The 19,061-nt window shown below is 35.6% G+C and overlaps 3 protein-coding genes across 5 annotated transcripts in view; all 3 read right to left on the bottom strand.

The window, feature by feature from the left end:
- The window catches only part of ASCC1 (activating signal cointegrator 1 complex subunit 1), an 885,589-nt gene that overhangs the window by 415,674 nt on the left and 450,854 nt on the right, over positions 1 to 19,061 (bottom strand). The window lies entirely within an intron of this gene.
- DNAJB12 (DnaJ heat shock protein family (Hsp40) member B12) overlaps positions 1 to 19,061 on the bottom strand; it is a 395,419-nt gene that overhangs the window by 180,832 nt on the left and 195,526 nt on the right. The window lies entirely within an intron of this gene.
- MICU1 (mitochondrial calcium uptake 1) overlaps positions 1 to 19,061 on the bottom strand; it is a 263,220-nt gene that overhangs the window by 142,403 nt on the left and 101,756 nt on the right. For all 3 annotated transcript variants that reach the window (XM_050803628.1, XM_050803630.1, XM_050803629.1), the window contains exon 5: positions 15,294 to 15,337. In XM_050803628.1, coding sequence (XP_050659585.1) covers positions 15,294 to 15,337 — 44 coding nt within the window. The remainder of the gene's footprint in view (positions 1 to 15,293; positions 15,338 to 19,061) is intronic.

Genomic DNA, 19,061 nt, shown 5'->3' with positions numbered 1-19,061 from the left:
TCTACACTGTTCTTCCATGCTTTTGCAGCTGGGGTGGTAAAGAAGTAGAGAGGGAGAGAAGTTGCTTGTATGTTTTCAGAGGCATGCTCTTGTTAAAGAGTGGTTCAGATACATTTAGGATTATGTATCTATTTACTAACTCTTAAGAATTTATAAGTGAATTTATAGAGTATCCAAAACTGAGGAAGATTCTTACAAAATTCATGACAGTAATTACAGACACAAAAATTATCATAAAACCATCAAATTTGATCTCTCAAGTTATTCAAAGCTAGGAAGAACATAAAATAAATATGTCAAAATTTAGGAGGAAATGGGAGTCACTAAAAAACAAACTTTTAGATTATTCTGTGCCTATGGCTGCTTCTTAGCTGGTGTTTTAAAATCAAAGACCTGAGTCTACCATTTGATCCAGCAATCCCACTACTGGGTATCTACTCAAAGGAAAATAAGTCATTATACAAAAAAGATACTTGCATACGCATGTTTATAGCAGCACAATTCACAAATGCAAATATGTGAAACAAGCCCAAATGCCCATCAGTAAACAAGTCGATAAAGAAACTGTGGAATATGTACACAATGAAATACTACTCAGCCATAAAAAGGAACAAATTGATAGCATTCGCAGCAACCTGGATAGGACTGGAGACTATTATTCTAAATGAAGTAACTCAAGAATGGAAAACTAAACATCGTATGCTCTCATTCATAAGTGGGAGTTAAGCTATGAGGATGCAGACGCATAAGAATGATACAATGGACTCTGGGGACTCGGAGGTTGGGGGAAGCGTGAGGGGGTGAGGGATAAAAGTCTACAAGTTGGGTACAGTGTACACTGCTCGGGTGATGGGTGCACCAAAATCTCACAAATCACCACTAAAGAACTTACTCATGTAACCAAATACCACCTGTTCCCCCAAAACCTATGGAAATAATTTTTTTTTTTTAAAGAAAGAAAATGTCAAGTAAAATGATCCTTCATTTAATCTTTTGGATGGTGTTTAATCCTTTACTAAATTTTAGGTCATTTTTTTCCCCTAAGCAAACACCATTTATACACTTCAGGGGTGATAAGGAGGCATATTCCAAGAAGAACATAATCTTATCAGACTGGTAATAATGTTCATTTCCTCTCACTGCCCCAGAGGTAGTTCTATTCAATTTACTGACCAATGTTACTCCTTTCAGAGAACAAAATTATGCAAAATGTTTTAAAGCAATGTGCTCACTAACTTAAATGAACAAAATATAACTGTTTTACTATTCACTGATATGACTAGTCTTAGATCTTATTTATTTCAAAATTTAAAATGTAGTTGTAGGTACAGTATCACCAACACATTCAAATTACTGATCTCAAGTAAAGGCAAGTGGACATTATTACAGGTTTTTGATATTGATCTCAACTGTACCATATCCTCAATATTTTCATTTTTTAGATAAGCAGAAAGACTTGAAAGTAAACTTATTATATAGCAAATTATACACTACACATGTCTAAATGGTACGCTTCACAGTGAGTCAAAAACCTAGATTGTTGTACCAGATGACTTTATGCTGAAGCACCCACACTTTGGTTTCTGAGCAATCACATAAACTTATAAAATACATGGTTAAAGTTGCCGGTGCCATGAGGGGCACTGGGACTGGGATTTCCAGACTCATGAGTGCTAAGTGTGCTCAAACAGTAAATCCTAACTAGTTACAGAGTTGATCAAAATAGGGTTAATAATTTTGCCTTCTGGGACTCAAGTATATGAAACCAAAGACAGAAATCACATCTAGAAACTTTTTCTCATTTCTTCTAGTTAAGATCTAATTTGAAGTTATAAAGTTCAAAAAAACTTTTTCTAGTTAATAGAAGTTGATGGACTATGTCTGCAAAATCAATGTTTACATATCATCTAGAATTCAAAACATCTTTGGCATATAGAAAATCTGATGAAGAACACAGCTTTACTATTTAAATTAAAGTGTCATCCTTTATGGGACTGAAATCTTTGGATTATTTTAGTATTAATATTTCTCCACATTGCTGAAATACATTTCATAGTCTATCTAAATCCCTTGAGTAATAGTTGAGGTTGTACATCAAAAACAAATTAATGATAATATGCTTCTTCTGGGAAATACAATTTGGCATATCATTTCCAAATGATAAATAGTATTTCTACCTAAGGTTGGGGTCAAGGTATGTGGTGGGGTGCTAGAAAGACAAAATTCAGCAATTTTCCCATGCAATTAATGCTCACACTTCATTATCTAGTTGGTGCATGGATTGATGCCAAAGCCTTGGTAAAATATCAATCTTAAACAATCACACTATTTCCAATCAAATTAAAAATGTTGCACAGCTAAAATACGTTACTCTTATTCCCCACCCCATCTCTGAACTTGCAGAAGGGTAGAATTTGGGGATATGTCAGATAACAATGAAATCAAAATGCTTCTAATTTGAAGTAGTTTATGATTCCTCTTTCTGAGTCAAATTTTCTTCTAAGCTTTTCAAAGGTAATATTGCATTTGAGACAAACACACATAAATTACTGTGCAACAAACTGGAAGGTGAATGCTTAAGATACTGTAAACTTCACTATGCCAGAAAGCAATTCTCTTTTCAGTCCCAATTCTAACCACCTCAGCTGTGAGAACAATTCCAAATACCTGGAATGCAAAGGTTTTCTCATCTCATTAACTAGATGGCTTCAGAGAAGATGATACAAATGAAGATGTTTTTAAAAAACAGTGGCAGATGATTTGATTAAAAAGCAGTAATAAAACATTTTAAAAGTCTACTGGAATGGCATTAACTTTAAAGAAATGATACAACTTTACTGAAAAGGATTGTTTTAATACTCGGCATCTGAACGAGGTATTATCAAAACTCTGGAAGGAGAAAATCTACAACTCTACTATTTTCTACCATGTTATTTCTGCATACTAGCTTCAAAACAGCTTTAAGCAGGGGAATCTGTGTTCTATGACTTGATTATCTGCTACCTAAATCTAAGAATTTAATTTTGAACTTTGGCCACTCAAATGGATCATTGCTAAAAAGAACAGTCCTGAGATGAGCAGCAGTGTTGGTTTTAGTCACTTGGGTTATAAAAGGTTTCTCTACCACTTAATGTAAAACCAGTCTCAAGTAAAAATCTTGAAAACTAAGTCAATATAGTGATTTCACCTCCTTTCACTTGGAAAAAATTTGTATAAGAAAAAAATGTATCATAAGAACAAAACTTAAAGTTTCACTCTGAGGATCACCATTCACAACCTTGATCTAAACTGTTTTAGTAACTATCACCTCCCAGGAAACCGTTTTGATGAAGGATTTTAAAATCAATTTTGAAAACAAACAAACATTTATAAGTATCCCTTAAGGACCACTGACCATTAAAGACACCATTAAAGACCATGAAGAACTTAAGCATTATACTTCGCATATTCTGGAAGTATATGAACTGGAAGTGGCTGACCTCAGTTACAGGTGTTAGCATCTCATTTGATTTACTCTCTTTAGTAAATGCCAGGCACTGTGCTAGGTACTTTATATTTGCATTATCTCTTTAAGTCCTCACTGCATACTATTATCTGCACTTTACAGATAAGAACACTCAGGTTTAGAGAAGTTACATAAATAGCCAAAGGTGACAATACTATTAAGTGGCAGGAGACTCCAGAGCCCATGTCATGAATCATTTTATGTTACATTGTATCAACTATACAGGAACACACTGATATCTATATTGTTCCCAATTTCTGGAAAACGTTAACCAGGACTGAATATTTTTGAAATACTTCACTACCATAAAATATTGACCTTGGGGCTTAGTTTGTATCTGCTAACTTAACTTGAAGTTGAAGAGGAAAGAAAGTCCAAGCCAATGATATAGGCGTACATTTTTTTTTAAGGCTTTCACTTCCTCAAATGCATATTTTGATCATTTTGAAATGTGCATCACTTCAAGAGTGTAATGTTCTTTAATTTTTAATTAATAAATGTTAGATTAATTTGTAATTGGTGAAGTTTTTCATTCAAGTTTAGAATTTTAAAAAATACATCATGCCAAAAACAAATATGCAAATAAAGGACTATCCTCACACATTCTCCACAACCAAAGATCATAAATAGATGTTCAGGCTAAGTTGAGAACTCGTTTTACCAGAATAGAAGGAGAAATAACTTGTTTAGTATACCTCTTATGGAACTTTAATTGTGTGACCTTAAAACATGCTAGAATGTGCTAAAATATAAGAAAAAAGAAGTTAGCCTGGAACTAAAGAAAATTGTCTGATAGCAAAGTGAATTTTGAATCTTGTTTTATGATGAAAAAGCTAAAGATGAAGGTGTAAGAAATGCAATGGTTAGTCATGTTTATGTTTTCAAACCAACAATGATAAATCAAATGGGTTCACTGACCCCAAATTCAAACACAACATAATCTAAAATAAAAATGGATTTAAAGATATTTTAATAGGAGTCTGAATATTTGAGACAACTAAGTAAACTACACCCTCCTTTGGCACACTTAATGATTATATTATTATTTATTTTCTCAACTTAAATAATCAAACACATGGGTTAGATTAACAAACTTTAGTAGTGGTGGAACTCAGAGACTGGAAAGAGACATTATGGATACTCCTCACAGCAGTCGAAGTATTTAACAGCATTAATAAACTGCATCTGAAGAACAGCATTCTATGGTACCAGGAAAACAAAATGATCCCAGACTTTCCACAGGCAATAGAAACTTAGCATGCAAAGAACAAGTCACTGCAAGGAAGCAAGCAAGAAATGCCCCTTCTACAAAGTAACTGTTCATTGACCTTTGGAAGCTTAAAGGATTCATACTAGTGCCACCAAAATGAGTGATATTCATAGAACCCAATATAGGTAAACAATTATCCCACTACCTAAGAAAAAGTTTATTATTCTTTAATATAAAAAGTTTATTCATAAGATAGCCTTAAGAATACAGAAAAGCTTGATTTTGAATCCCTGATCAACCAAGGACATTACCTTAAATAGTGAGAGTTTAAAGAAGACTGGTGCTCTTTTGTCACCTAATGTTGACTACTTAATGCTGCAGATTCCAGAGACTTTTAAGCACTTCCCAACTGCTGCCTCTCGAATCTATTCCTAATTAGTAAGGACACCTATCCAAGTCCAGCCATTTAAAATCTTCCAGCCGTAAGCCATACAATTATTAAAGGAGAGGAATAGTTTTTAGCTACCCTCTACAAACTGTCCTACCATAATTAGAAAACCGGAAGTGGCTGGCCTCAATCACAGGTGTGTCTTACCTGATCTACTCGGTACTCTAAAATAGAATTCCCAGGATTAGAAACATTGATAATGGGATCATCCATACATTACTCTGACATAATTTTTAATGTATTTGTCGGTTTGGTTCAGAATGCAGTTAAAGGCAAAGGTATTTAGGAAGATAATCTATTGTACCAATAATAGGATACCTAATTTGAGGGTCTGGTAAGGGGACTACCAAAAATACACTCCAGGCCGGGCGCGGTGGCTCATGCCTGTAATCCCAGCACTTTGGGAGGCCGAGGCGGGCGGATCATGAGGTCAGAAGACCATCCTGGCTAACACGGTGAAACCCCATCTCTACTAAAAAAGACAAAAAAATTAGCTGGGTGTGGTGGCGGGCGCCTGTAGTCCCAGCTACTCGGGAGGCTGAGGCAGGAGAATGGCATGAACCCGGGAGGCGGAGCTTGCAGTGAGCCCAGATCGCGCCACTGCACTCCAGCCTAGGCAACAGAGCGAGACTCCGTCTCAAAAAAAAAAAAAATACACTCCATTAAGAAGTACAGAAAAAGTGTACTATACAAATAAAGGGCACCCTGTGGTCTTCGTTAGTTATATCATTAGCTATTTTAAACCAAATGATGTTTATAATTCAGCTTAATTTATATTTAATTACTACAATTCAGTTTAATTTATATTTTTAAGACTGCCAACCACCAGAAATGTGAGAGTAATCTTTTAATGAATAAATTTTAATAATTTATAAATTATCATTAAAGAGCCCAAGCCTTCAAAGACCAATTTAAAAAGTACTTTTAGCAGTGTCCTTGAAGATCTCCTTTGCCAGCCTATACATATTCTTTTCATGGTTTTCTCCAAATATTTAGTTGCTTTTCCAAGTTAAAGTCATTGATTAGCTCAGAAAAGCAAAATAATAGTCTTTCTTGGTGTCCCATTTATCTCCCCTTAAGCTATTTTATTGCGCAAAGTGCAACCAAGCAACTGCTTATTTGTATTTATTATGTAAGAAATTTCAAAAGAAAAAAAGAATAATTTTTAACTTGAAGTTACTGTTGTCTCATCAGTTACAGTTCAAGTAGGAACATAATATCCCAAATAAGACTTTTATTTTTGTTTTAGAGACAGGGTCTCACTCTGTCACCCAGGCTGGAGTAGTGTCAAAATCATAGCTCACTATAACCTCCAACTTCTGGGTCAAGCGATCTTCCCACATCAGCCTCCTGAGTAGCTAGGACTACTACTGTTTTTAAATGTTTTCATAGAGATGAGGTCTTGCTATGTTGCTCAGGCTGGTCACGAACTCCTGGGCTCAAGCGATCCTCCTGCCCCTGCCTCTCAAAGTGTTGGGATTACAGGCATGAGCCACCAGACCTGGCCTCCAAGTAAGACCATTTAAGTGACTCAATTAATAAGTACCTCTTATACTTAATAAGAGTGATTAAAACAACGTTTCTTAACCTTTTGTGTAACATATAATGTTAAAACTTCCTTTTCAATCATGCTGGGTATTAAATTCTCAAGGACTTTGTGCAGTGCTTGGATTGTCATATTAAAGATAAAGTATGTTAATTTAAAGTGACAGGAACGAAATCATTCTGAAGGGAGCAGGGCAAGAACATATGCATCATGCACTGAACTTTTGTTCCTGAAGCATTACTATGGATTTTGGAGCATTAAATAATTTAAAGCACATGCTGCTGAATCAGTACCTGCCAGAAATCCTAATCAGAAGATGAGAAAAAGAAAAAACATTGACATTGTTTGATTATATGAACAAACCAATCAAATATACATATCACAAAACAAAATACACAAAGAAACAGTTAAAACCTGTAATAATATCACTGAACACCTGGAAGCAGCAAATGAGGAATACATAGAAATGTTTTAGATATTATGTACTAGGCACAATAAAACAAAACAACGATGTCTCAATACCATTTCATTTACATAATTTTTTTAACTTTATGGCAAAATAGTTGCTTTGCCACTCATATTAATATAGGCAATCAAATATGGATGAGTTCAGATAATTAGTAACTACTCTAAGAAAGAGTACAGAATGGCTCCTTAGAAAAAGGTCTCCAAAATTATGTTGCATTAAATAAAGTGATATCCACATTAGTATTAAAAAAATAAAGTCATCCTGACCATGAAATAAAATTTGACCTATATTTACCATCCTTTTCTAACCACACTGAGTAGCACTGTAAAATTTCTTGACTGAAAAATATATGCTATTAACAATTTACAAGCCTACAGCTGGAACTTATGTGACAGAGCCCAAGGGATTTTACAGCACAGGAATGAGGTGAATCACTGTGAACACAGGACAACTCAGATATGTGAAATCGAACTAGAGGCCTCTCTTTGTTAATGGACTCGGTATTTAACCTGGGCTAGTTGCTCATTACAGAGATAGCACAGGAGACTTTTACAGCTAATTGAACTGGGAAGGAAAGGGCTGTGGAGAGAACAATTACACAGAGGGTATACTAGTCTGCAGCTTTTCACGCAAACGAAGAAAGAAGATCATGTATATGACAGCAGAGAACTCCTTTCATAAACTGAGTATAGGGCTCAAAGTTATGCAAAACAGCTATAATTTGTAGAGCTAGATACTTCACCTATTGTCCCAATATTACTGAGAATGTAACTGACAGAGAGGTTAACTGGTCTCTTGCTCAAAGTTACCCATCAACTATGTGGGAAAGCCTCCATTTAAATACATGACTGTCTATATCCAAAGTCCACTGTCTTCTTACCACTCTATTACACATAAAGAAGTTCAGCAATCCACAAGATTGTTTCTCATACCAATTCAGCATACTTTATAACATCTACTAACCATTTACACACAGCTGCCAAACAGAGTACTGAGATACTCAAAATGGAAATGCCTTGGAAAATATTTCAGATACCAAAGCCAGATGTTTTTTTTTAGGGTTGTGGTATGTAAAAAAGAACTAAAGTTGCTAATTTGTAAGAGGAGAGACAACTGAGTAAATGTTTTAAAAATAATTTAAAGAACTTTGGATGGGAAAGAAGGAAGATGGCAAAATCTGTAACTAAAAATAAAAATAAATTCCAGCAGGTGTGAAAGGATATGTTGAATTTGTTCCTCAGTTCACTTTTGTAAATTAATTACATTCTTTTTTTTTTTGAGACAGAGTCTCACTCTGTTGACCAGGCTAGAGTGCAGTGGCGCAATCTTGGCTTCAAAAAAAAAGGACTGAGCACTTCTCAAGATGCCAAGTGGTGTCCATGGTATATGAAAAGATAATGGAGCCAATAACAGTAAAATTTATATTCTGATTTTTAAATTCAGATATTAAAATGTATATATCCCATATTTTCTTTCTTTAAAATGAAGTGTTATGTGGTTTCTGAGGTTAGTATGAATTTCTAGCTGTACTTTATCAAAGCAGAAAAGATTAACTTCAACTCTTACAAAAAAGAAAGTGAAACATCAAGGTTTTTTGAGCGAATAGTATTAAAGCAGTAAACTTTTTAAAAAAGGTCATATAGACAACTGGATTAGACATTCAGAAGGTAGTATCACATAGTGTTCAAGAGAATTTGGAATCCTAGCTATATGATTTTAGGCTGGTTTCTTATCTTTTCTGTACTTTCTTTTCTTTTCTTTGTTTTGTTTCTTTGTTTGTTTGTTTTTTTTGAGACAGGGTCTCACTCTGTTGCCCAGGCTGAAGTGCAGTAGCACAATCTGCAGCCTCTACCTGCTGGGCTCAAGCAGTGCCCCCACCTGATCCTCCTGAGTAACTGAAACTAGAGGCATGCGTCACCATACCTGGCTACTTTTTGTAGTTTTTGTCGAGAAGGGTGGTCTGGAACCCGAGCTCAAGTGGTCTCCTAAAGCACTGGGATTACAGGTGTGAGCCACCATGCCTAGCCCCTATTTTCTCAATCCGTAAAATGATGATAAAAATAGACAGCTAAGATAGTGGTTGTGTGCACTAAATGAGTAATTATGTGTAAGCCTGGAACATAATAAGCACTCAAAAAGCTTCTTATTATTGGCGATAATTCCCACAAGACAAATATAGTCAAGCATTTTTCATTTAGAAATGTCACATTTCTTTTTTTTCTTTCTTAAGACAGAGTCTTGCTCTGTTGCCCGGTTGGAGTGCAGTGGTGCCAACTCAGCTCACTGCAACCTCCGCCTCCCAGGTTCAAGCGATCTGTCTCAGCCTCCCAAGTAGCTGGGATTACAGGTGTGCACCACCATGCCCAGCTATTTTAGATTTTTAGTGGAGATGGGATTTTTACCATGTTGGCCAGGCTGGTCTCAAATTCCGGACCTCAAGTGATCCGCCTGCCTCGGCCTCCCAAAGTGCTAGGATTACAGGCCTGAGTCTCCGGGACCAGCTCAGAAATTTCACTTTAAACCAAAAAAATAAACCACTGACAACCAATGAGTGAAAATGGGGTTTTAAAAAAGAGCCCAGTCATCATGCCCAAAGTAACATGTGACTTTGAAACATCTGTGAGGAACTTCTGGCTTCAAGGAAATACTTATATTCTCTTGGCATCTGTTACAGTGTTTTTAAAGCAAGAATTTCCCTACATAAAGAAAAAGAATACAGAAATAAATGATACACCCTACTTTAAAAATGGGATTGATAGGGCAAATGAAAACACAGATAACAAGAAAGACTAATAAAATTATATTTACATATTCACATTTAGCCAAAAACCTGAATAAATATATTAATTAACCAAGAATTTCCACTTGACTGGTTTCAGGTCTCTGGAAGCCGAGAGAGAGGGAAAGAAAGATGTGGCTAATTAACAATGCAGAATTACATGTCACATTATAACCTGTTATCTAAATTTCACTAGAGTAGTTCAAATAAATGTGGATATTCATCAAACCCTGTCCCATGAGACTTTTAGTACCCTATGTTCTAATTTACATTTCCTCAATCTTCAATACATTTAACTCTTAAAAGACAGAAAATTCCTTAACAACTTACTATATATGTCAAGGAGTAAAACTACACTTGACCTTATTCTAGGGTCTTATTTTATCTGAGAAATAAAGTAAATAATTACAACTTGAATAAAGCACCAAGAAGTATTACATTATAGGAAAAAAATGTGTTCATATTCTCTTTAGAAGAACCAACAATTTCCCCCAAAAGGAATGGTATTTTAAAGTTAATTTGTTAATATTTTCAAAAAGACCTTTCACCTAGTAAAAGAGAATGTAGTAATATCAAAGCTTTGATTTTCAACTATGACTTCCATCTGTTCCTCTACTAATCATATTATCTGTTATAAACACTATAATCAATACTTCCCTTTCTTGGTTTTGACTATACTTTCATCTCTTTACAGATAAATGTGGATAATATTTCATTTTTTATTTGATGTAAAATGTTTTGTTCCATGTAAACAAATATTCTTGTAGATAATATAAAGGAGGTGGAAATATAATACATATCATTTTTTTCTTCCAAGTCTGAGAGATTGTCAAGGTTCTGAGGGGACTTAGTTCCAAGTAATGGAAACAACTCAATTCAGAGGCAGTATTTCTGAAATGTTCAGGGAGAGGTTGGGGGAAAGGGGAATCAATAGGTAGGAAAGAAGAACAAATCTGTTCTCTAAAAAAGAAATACATGGTGGTATGATGATAATGAACAATTAGTTTCAATAGACAATTTTATTGCTTGAAAATAGGGTATAAGCTTTATAGTTTTTAGAAGAGATAAGGGGATTGCATCAACATTGTGGAAGTTGGTATTCCTTGCTTAAGAAACAATTTTATCTATACCATGCAATTTTATTCTGTGACTTTATAAGAAAACATGGTGACATTTGATGTGGAGAAAGTTGTCTATTATATGCAATAGACACAGGAAATACAAAATATAATTTCTATCTTTGGTTTGCTGAGGGGAAAAAAGGGGTAAGAGAAAATGGGAAAATAAAGAAGGCTACAAACCACTTGAAATAAATCATGCAAATAAAAGAGCAACTAAATGATTACATGAAAAGAATATTTAACAGTAATGTAAAATAAAGGCTCTACTTAGAAATAATTGTTTTATAGGCCAACTAGATGGTAAAATCACAAAAGACGATAAACAAAACAAAGAAAAAAATTTAGTTTTCATTAAATAAATAATCCAAAATCCATGAAATCACTGTATTGACAAATTGTTAGTAGAGTACAGGGATACTAGGGGAAGGGGCTTTTTTGTTCTTTTTTTCACAAGAAGGATTCAACACAGGAAGGTGCATTTAGAAAGAATCTACGACATATTACATTAAAACAAAAGCCGGCCAGGCGTAGTGGCTCACACCTGTAATCCCAACACTTCGGGAGGGCGAGGTGGATGGATTACCTGAGGTCAGGTAATTCAAGGAGTTCAGGAGTTCAAGACCAGCCTGGCCAACATGGTAAAACCCCGTCTCTACTAAAAATACAAAAAAAATTAGCCGGGCATGGTGGTGGACGCCTGTAATCCCAGCTACTCGGAAGGCTGAGGCAGGAGAATCGCTTGAGAACCCCGGAGGCAGAGGTTGCAGTGGGCCGAGATCATGCCATTGCACTCCAGCCTGGGCGACATGAGCGAAACTCAGTCTCAAAATAATAATAATAATGTCAGAATATATTTTGTATTACCATCTCTATAATAATGCTAATAAGCTATAATAATTTTCAAATGGCTTCTAAGATAAAATCCGAACTCTTTCAAGATTTAAAGTTTTAAACTTTTAAACCTAGTCTCATATTTTAAAAATAATACCACTTATCTACGAAACATATTCTTAAAACCAATGGTAACCATAGCTGTTACCATTCTTTATACAAGGCCTATGATAGTAGATACAAGTGACAATAATAATGTATTTCATAACTTTTCTACAAGGGAAATTGCTAGTATTCTAAAAGTATTAGTGTCCATTAACATAAAGTAATAATGGGCTCTGGAAAAAGATTCACCTACAAATTCAAAAGCTGCTTAATTAAATTCAGTTCTCACTGACTATCAGTTGAAATAGTAATGTCTCATTTACTTCTTACAGGGAACTTTCCAGTTAATTAAATGGATCAGGAGAAAGAGATTTTAGCAAAACAAGAATTAACTACTCAATTATTTGTCAATATCAGTTGGGCCACTCTTTCCTATTTTGCATCTGGAGGTTCCACTACTCAGGTACAAATTTAAAACATCCCAGGAAAATATTTTTATATTTGTTCTTACTTTCAATGACAAAAAGTCTGAAGTTTAATTCAATTAGAAGGCAATAAAATAATCTAGTGTTTGTTACTGGTCAAATTTTGGACTTTGTTAAATGGTGTGCTAAAAGTTAAGATAATGGGGGCTAAGACAATAGGAATAAATAATTCTTTCTCTAAGCATTTAATAGCTAGCTTACCTTACAAATTTAAAAAAAAAAAAAACAGAGGAAGAGGGAAAAAATTATCCATTTAAAAATCAAAGCAAGTCTAAAAAGAAATTCCTCTTAGGTGTTTAGCTTTCTAACTACATTTCTGGCCATAATGCACAAAATTACTACAATATCATTATCACACAAATTGTTTTTTTAAACAGAAAATTGTCTTAGAATTCATATATTCTAGAAGCAGCTACTTAAGAATTAAGATTTTCTGAATGAGAGAACAAAAAAGTCATGAAGATCTAAAGAAAAATGATGGTGGCTCACACCTGTAATCCCAGCATTCTGGGAGGCTGAGGCGGGTGGATGATGAGGTCAGGAGATCAAGACCATCCTGGCCAACATGGTGAAACCCCATCTCTACTAAAAACACAAAAATTAGCTGGGCGTGGTGGTGCGTGACTGTAATCCTACCTACTTAGGAGGCTGAGGCAGAATAATCGCTTGAACCAGGGAATCAGAGGCTGCAGTGAGCTGAGATGGCGCCACTGCACTGCAGCCTGGCGACAGAGCGAGGCTCCATCTCAAAAAAAATAAAAATAAAAAAATAAATAAAGAAAAATGAAAAGACTGACAATTGAGAAAGTACTGACAGTTACAATTACCAGGTGAAAGACTTCATATGTAACAAAAAAAACATGGAAAACTTTTAAACTCATCAAACACTAAATGAATCTGGCACTCTTCATTACATAAGGTTTTTTTTTTTTTTCTTTTAGTCTTTTCTTTTTTTTTTTTTGAGACAGACTCTCGCTCTGTCGCCCAGGCTGGAGCGCAATGGCATGATCTTGGCTCACTGCAACCTCTGCCTCCTGGGTTCAAGTGATTCTCCAAATAACCAAAATAAGTCATTTATTGCCGGGCGCAGTGGCTCACGCCTGTAATCCCAGTACTTTGGGAGGCAGAGGCGGGTGGATCAGGAGATTGAAACCATCCTGGCTAACACAGTGAAATCCCGTCTGTACTAAAAATACAAAAAAATTAGCCGGGTGTGGTGGCGGGCGCCTGTAGTCCCAGCTACTTGGGAGGCTGAGGTAGGTAAATGGCGTGAACCCGGGAGGTGGAGCTTGCAGTGAGCCGAGATCGCTCCACTGCACTCCAGCTGGGTGACAGAGCAAGACTCCATCTCAAAAAAAAAAAAAAAAAGAGTTATTTATTAAAATGAATTTGCTGTAAGTTATTACTGACTTTATGAGTCAGACCTCCACCTCCACCAAGGAATATGTGATTGACTACTGTAGTTGATTTTTTGCAAGTCATTAAACATTTATTGTTTGCCTCCTGTGGGCCAGGCCCACGCTGGACTCTGAGTGACACAAGAACAGGTAAGATAGGGACCTGACCCTCCAAAGACTCTGAAATCAGAAGTGTTGCAGTAAGTCCTCACGTTGGATACGGTACTTTACTATAGATAAAGCAGAGACACCAAGGATCAGAGAAAAGATGAAACTGTCCCAAAGCAGAGTTAGGATCTTGAGCCTAGGTCTCCTAACATCTAGTTCAGTGCCCTTCCTTTCTGATCATTCTTTTAGAATATGTGACTTTAAAATGACGATATTCACAGACAGAGGCATTTTAGGCACTGTGCCACCTTAATAGGAAAGGTAATTTTTACACAGGTAGCCTTAGCTGAGATCTCTCAAATCTTAAGGCAGCTATTCATTATTTTCACTTGTATAAAAGAGCTCGACACTTATCTCTCCACCTTACCAGGATATGGAGTTTTATGTAATAATGCAGGAATTGGCACATTTCTGCAAAAGTCATCAGTTTCTACTAACCCTGACCTCTTCCCATCTAGACCCTTTTTTGTGATCCTGCCTTTTCCAGCCACTCCATGATTTTCCTTCTGACTTCCTGTTCATTGTGCTCTGCAGAGCCATGCCTGGCTCTTTCTTCTTTCTGAAGTGCTTTCTTCCTCCTCTGTAAAATTGACCCTTTACTTTTCTTTCTGACCCTGTGTAATATTTTCTTTTTGGAGAATCTGGCCTGAAAGGAAAAAACATGTTTGACTGCTTTATGAGATAATAAAACTGAAAGTCTCATTTTCTATACCTAAAAATAATTTGTTATATTATTTATTCAGGTGTAAATAACTAAAAATAAGTATAGTGCAAACTTATAGGCAAATCTGGAATAGTCTTCATAATTATTACAAAAGCACTACAAGGACCTTTGTAATTTTCTAGTTAAGATTATTGCTAGACACTATCACAAAGTCTGAGAAAGGTCAAATCAGGGAAGCGTTTTGTAAGAAATGCCAATACAATATTGGGGGGCTTATTAATCTTTATGATGACTATTGAGTTAACATTCAAAAGTCAACAAACACTGAATTAGCCCTTAATATAAATAGCAGGCAATACATAAGAGTTACCTTACATGGAAAAATATAGAACCTTCTGCCTCTTTCTGTAGAGGCACATGGAGGCACAGACCCCCTAACCTAAGCATGCTCTTTTGATAAGATAAACAGGTATTCAGTCATTTCTCACACATAACTATAGAGGAACTTAAAAATCTTCTCAGTAAATAATAGGATATATGTATAGAAGAGTCATAGTTTGCTCACCTTTCCATCAAAGCGTTTTATTATATATTGATCCAGACCCAAGTCTGTAAAAGAAAAGGAAAAAACATTTAGCTACTGATTATAACTCAAGTGAAACATATAAAGAGCTGTCAGCTCTTGGTTTTGTTTCCAGTCATTCAATTAAAAGTACAAAACATTTATTCAAAGGCCACAGGAATGAATATTTTGCTCCACTTTCAGATTCAAAGTGTGAGTGCTAACAGATACCAACCCTTTTATTTTACATATCAGAAAAGTAAGGCTCTAAGAAGGTAAAAATGTGCAAACCTATTCAACAGTAGAGTCCAATTAGAACTCCGGACTCCTCCCAAAGTGGTCCTCTTTTCACTATATCAAGGTGCTATATTACTTTTAATTAAGGTAAGGAATATTAGTTTAATCTGAATGCATAATATTTTTTTGTATCAAGTCCAAATAAAATAAATACCAAAAAAAAAAAAAAAAAACTACTGCAATACAACTAAACAGTCACAAACAGACCATCTTAATATTAAATTTTTAAATTGGGTTAAATGTTAACTATTTACTTGGGAATGCCTAGCTCTGGATTCTGTGCACTGTGAAAAATTAAGTGAATATATTCGGTGGCACTGAGGGCAGGGATAGTTTTGTCTTTGCACACAGCTTTATCCCCAGCATTTTGAACAGTGCTTGATCAATAAATATCTGCAAAAGAATGAATGAATAAGATACAGTCCTTGCCCTGAAAAGTCACAATTTAGTTAGAAAGACATATGGATATAATAATTAACATTACAAGGGAGCATACAATCAATTCAATAAAAGGGTGCTGTGGGAGTTCTGAGAGTGGAGAAATCAGTACTCGGTTACACTTATTTTCTTGCATAATTATTCAGTTCTTTTCTTTCAGTTGCCACTAGTTCAGGCCTTTACCTCACTCTGCCCACATTATTACAATCATCAGATTATCACTGCTCCCAGAAAAACCTTTTTGCATTTCTAATTTAAACATTTGGTTATACATTCTTCTTATCTGCAATGTGCCTCATCTTCCAGAAGCCAGCCCTAAACAAACTGACCCATTGACTGTAAAAGAAATAGATAATTCATGACACAGAAAAAAATGTCAGAAACAATTTTAATTTGCAACCTGACAGATATTTAGGAGAGTGTAAGTCATAAAGGCTGATATTTATCAGAACATGCTTCTGATAAAAGAACAGAGAAAGAGTTCTAGACAATTAAAACTTTGATTGCCTATCTTCCCCTATTTTTTATTTTATTTTATTTATTTTTTTGAAACAGAGTCTTGCTCTCAAAAGATGAGGATAAGGTAACCTCCCAAACTGCTGCCAAAGGACAGCAGGATAGAAAATAGAAAATATAAGACAGAATTATAGAAAACAGAGACTCAATCCAAGAGGTTTAGTATCCAATTAGATACAGGATCTTTCTCCTTCAGAAATAGGGAGAAAATAATCCAAAAAAATACTAGCAGAAACTTTCTCAGAACTAGAGAGAGACAAACTAAAAGACCTTACCAAGTGTTCTAAGCATATTGAACAAAACAGTACCCACACTTCAGTGAATGCTTGTGAAATTTGAGAATACCAAGGATAAAAAAATCCTAACGATTTTCAGGCAAAAATCTTCCTGGTTCCTTACACAGGCATGAGAATCAGAATAGAATCAGATGTCTCACAGGTAAAACCTGGTACATCAACTAGGGAGATATATGCTTACTAATTGCATCAGCACTGTCCAACAGAAATATAGTGTGAATAACAAATGCAAGTCACATGTGTAATTTAAAATTGTCTAATAACCATCTTTAAAAAGGTAGAAAGGAAGAAATCCTGTCATTTGAGGCAACATGGATAGAACTGGTTGACATTATGTTAAATGAAATAAGCCAGGAACAGCAAGTTAAACACCGCATGTTCTCATTCCTATGTGGAAGCCAGAAGAAGTTGATCTCATAGAAGTAGAAAGTAGAACAGGGTATACCAGAGGCTGAGAAGGATAGGGGAAATGGGAGGGACTAGAAAAGATTTGTTAAAGGATACAAAATTACACCTAGATAGGAAGAATAAGTTCTAGTGTTCTATAGCATTGTAGAGCTAATGACAATATATTACACAGTTTCAAATATCTAGAAGGAAGGTACCGACACAAAGAAATGATGTTTGATGGTGATATGCTAATTATCCTTATCTAATCACTATATACATTATATGTATCAAAACAGTGCTATGTACCCCATAAATATGTACAATTATTATGTCAATTTAAAAATAAGGTTAATTAATTTTTTTTTTTTTTTTGAGACGGAGTCTCACTCTGTCACCCAGGTTAGAGCGCTGTGGCATGATCTCGGCTCACTGCAACCTCTACCTCCTGGGTTCAAGCGATTCTCCTGCCTTAGACTCCCGAGTAGCTGGGACTACAGGCACGTGCCACCATGCCCAGCTAATTCTTGTGTGTGTGTGTATTTTTAGTAGAGACAGGGTTTCACCGTGTTAGCCAGGATGGTCTTGATTTCCTGACCTCATGATCTGCCCGCCTCAGCCTCCCAAAGTGCTGGGATAACAGGCATGAGCCACCGTGCCCGGCCAAAAATAACGTTAAATTTTTAAAAAGACAAAAAGAAACAAGTGAAATTAATTTCAATACTTTATTTAACTGAATATATCCAAATAGTATCATTTTAAGTAGTAATCAAAATATTAATGAGATGTTTTACATTTTTTAATACTACATTTTCAAAATCAGGGGTGTATCTTGTAATTATAATACATCTCAACTCAGACTTGCCACATTTCAAGTGCTCGGTAGCCAAATATGGCTACTGGCTACTGTATTAGATAGCACAGATTTTAGGTTATCAGGGCAATACCCAGAATAACTCAAAATGTAACTTAACATTTTAAAGGTGGTTACTTCTGTGACATGAACTGTGGAGATGGAGAAGATGGAACAGATTTATGTTTCGTATTTTATGCTCTTCATTATACTAAAAAAAAAAAGGTGAGGGGGAAGGGGCATGGGAGGACAGCCTGGTACTCACTGAGAATTATTGTCATTTTATAAGCAAATACTGACATGAAGTAGGCCAAGAGTTTCATGATTTCAAGTTGAAAGAAATGATTATTTCACCTTGTTATGTTCTGATTTATTTACCTGCCAAATGAAGGAGATGGTTGGATTAGATCAGTTCTTAAAATGGTTGGAAGTGGAATGTGGAGAATGTGGATGGATGAAGTAATTCAAGCTATTGTCCCTAACTACTCCTCTAGAAAATCTAATAGGCCCAATTATTGGGGGCGGGGAGAGCATGGAGAATGAAAGGTGAAAAAATAGCGTGTGTAGTTTAAAAATAATACTTAGGTGACTTCCATATGACAGGATTTCCCTTTCAGTTTGCTACCCAAACCTTTTGGTCCCAGCTTAGAAACACCAGACTATAGCTATGTTGTTTTCACTGAGGTGTTTCCTATGGTTTTTAAACTTTTATTCAAAGAACTTTCAGTCATTTAATTTAATGCTCACAGTGTGATATAAACACTACCTTTGCCTTTTTTTTTTTTTTTTTGAGGCGGAGTCTCGCTCTGTCGCCCAGGCTGGAGTGCAGTGGCGCGATCTCGGCTCACTGCAAGCTCCGCCTCCCGGGTTCCCGCCATTCTCCTGCCTCAGCTTCCCGAGTAGCTGGGACTACAGGCGCCGCCACCACGCCCGGCTAATTTTTTTGTATTTTTAGTGGAGACGGGGTTTCATTGTGTTAGCCAG

The sequence above is a fragment of the Macaca thibetana genome, chromosome 9 (assembly GCF_024542745.1).
Source record: "Macaca thibetana thibetana isolate TM-01 chromosome 9, ASM2454274v1, whole genome shotgun sequence".
NCBI lineage: Eukaryota > Metazoa > Chordata > Mammalia > Primates > Cercopithecidae > Macaca > Macaca thibetana.
This window is presented reverse-complemented; position numbering and strand designations above follow the sequence as displayed.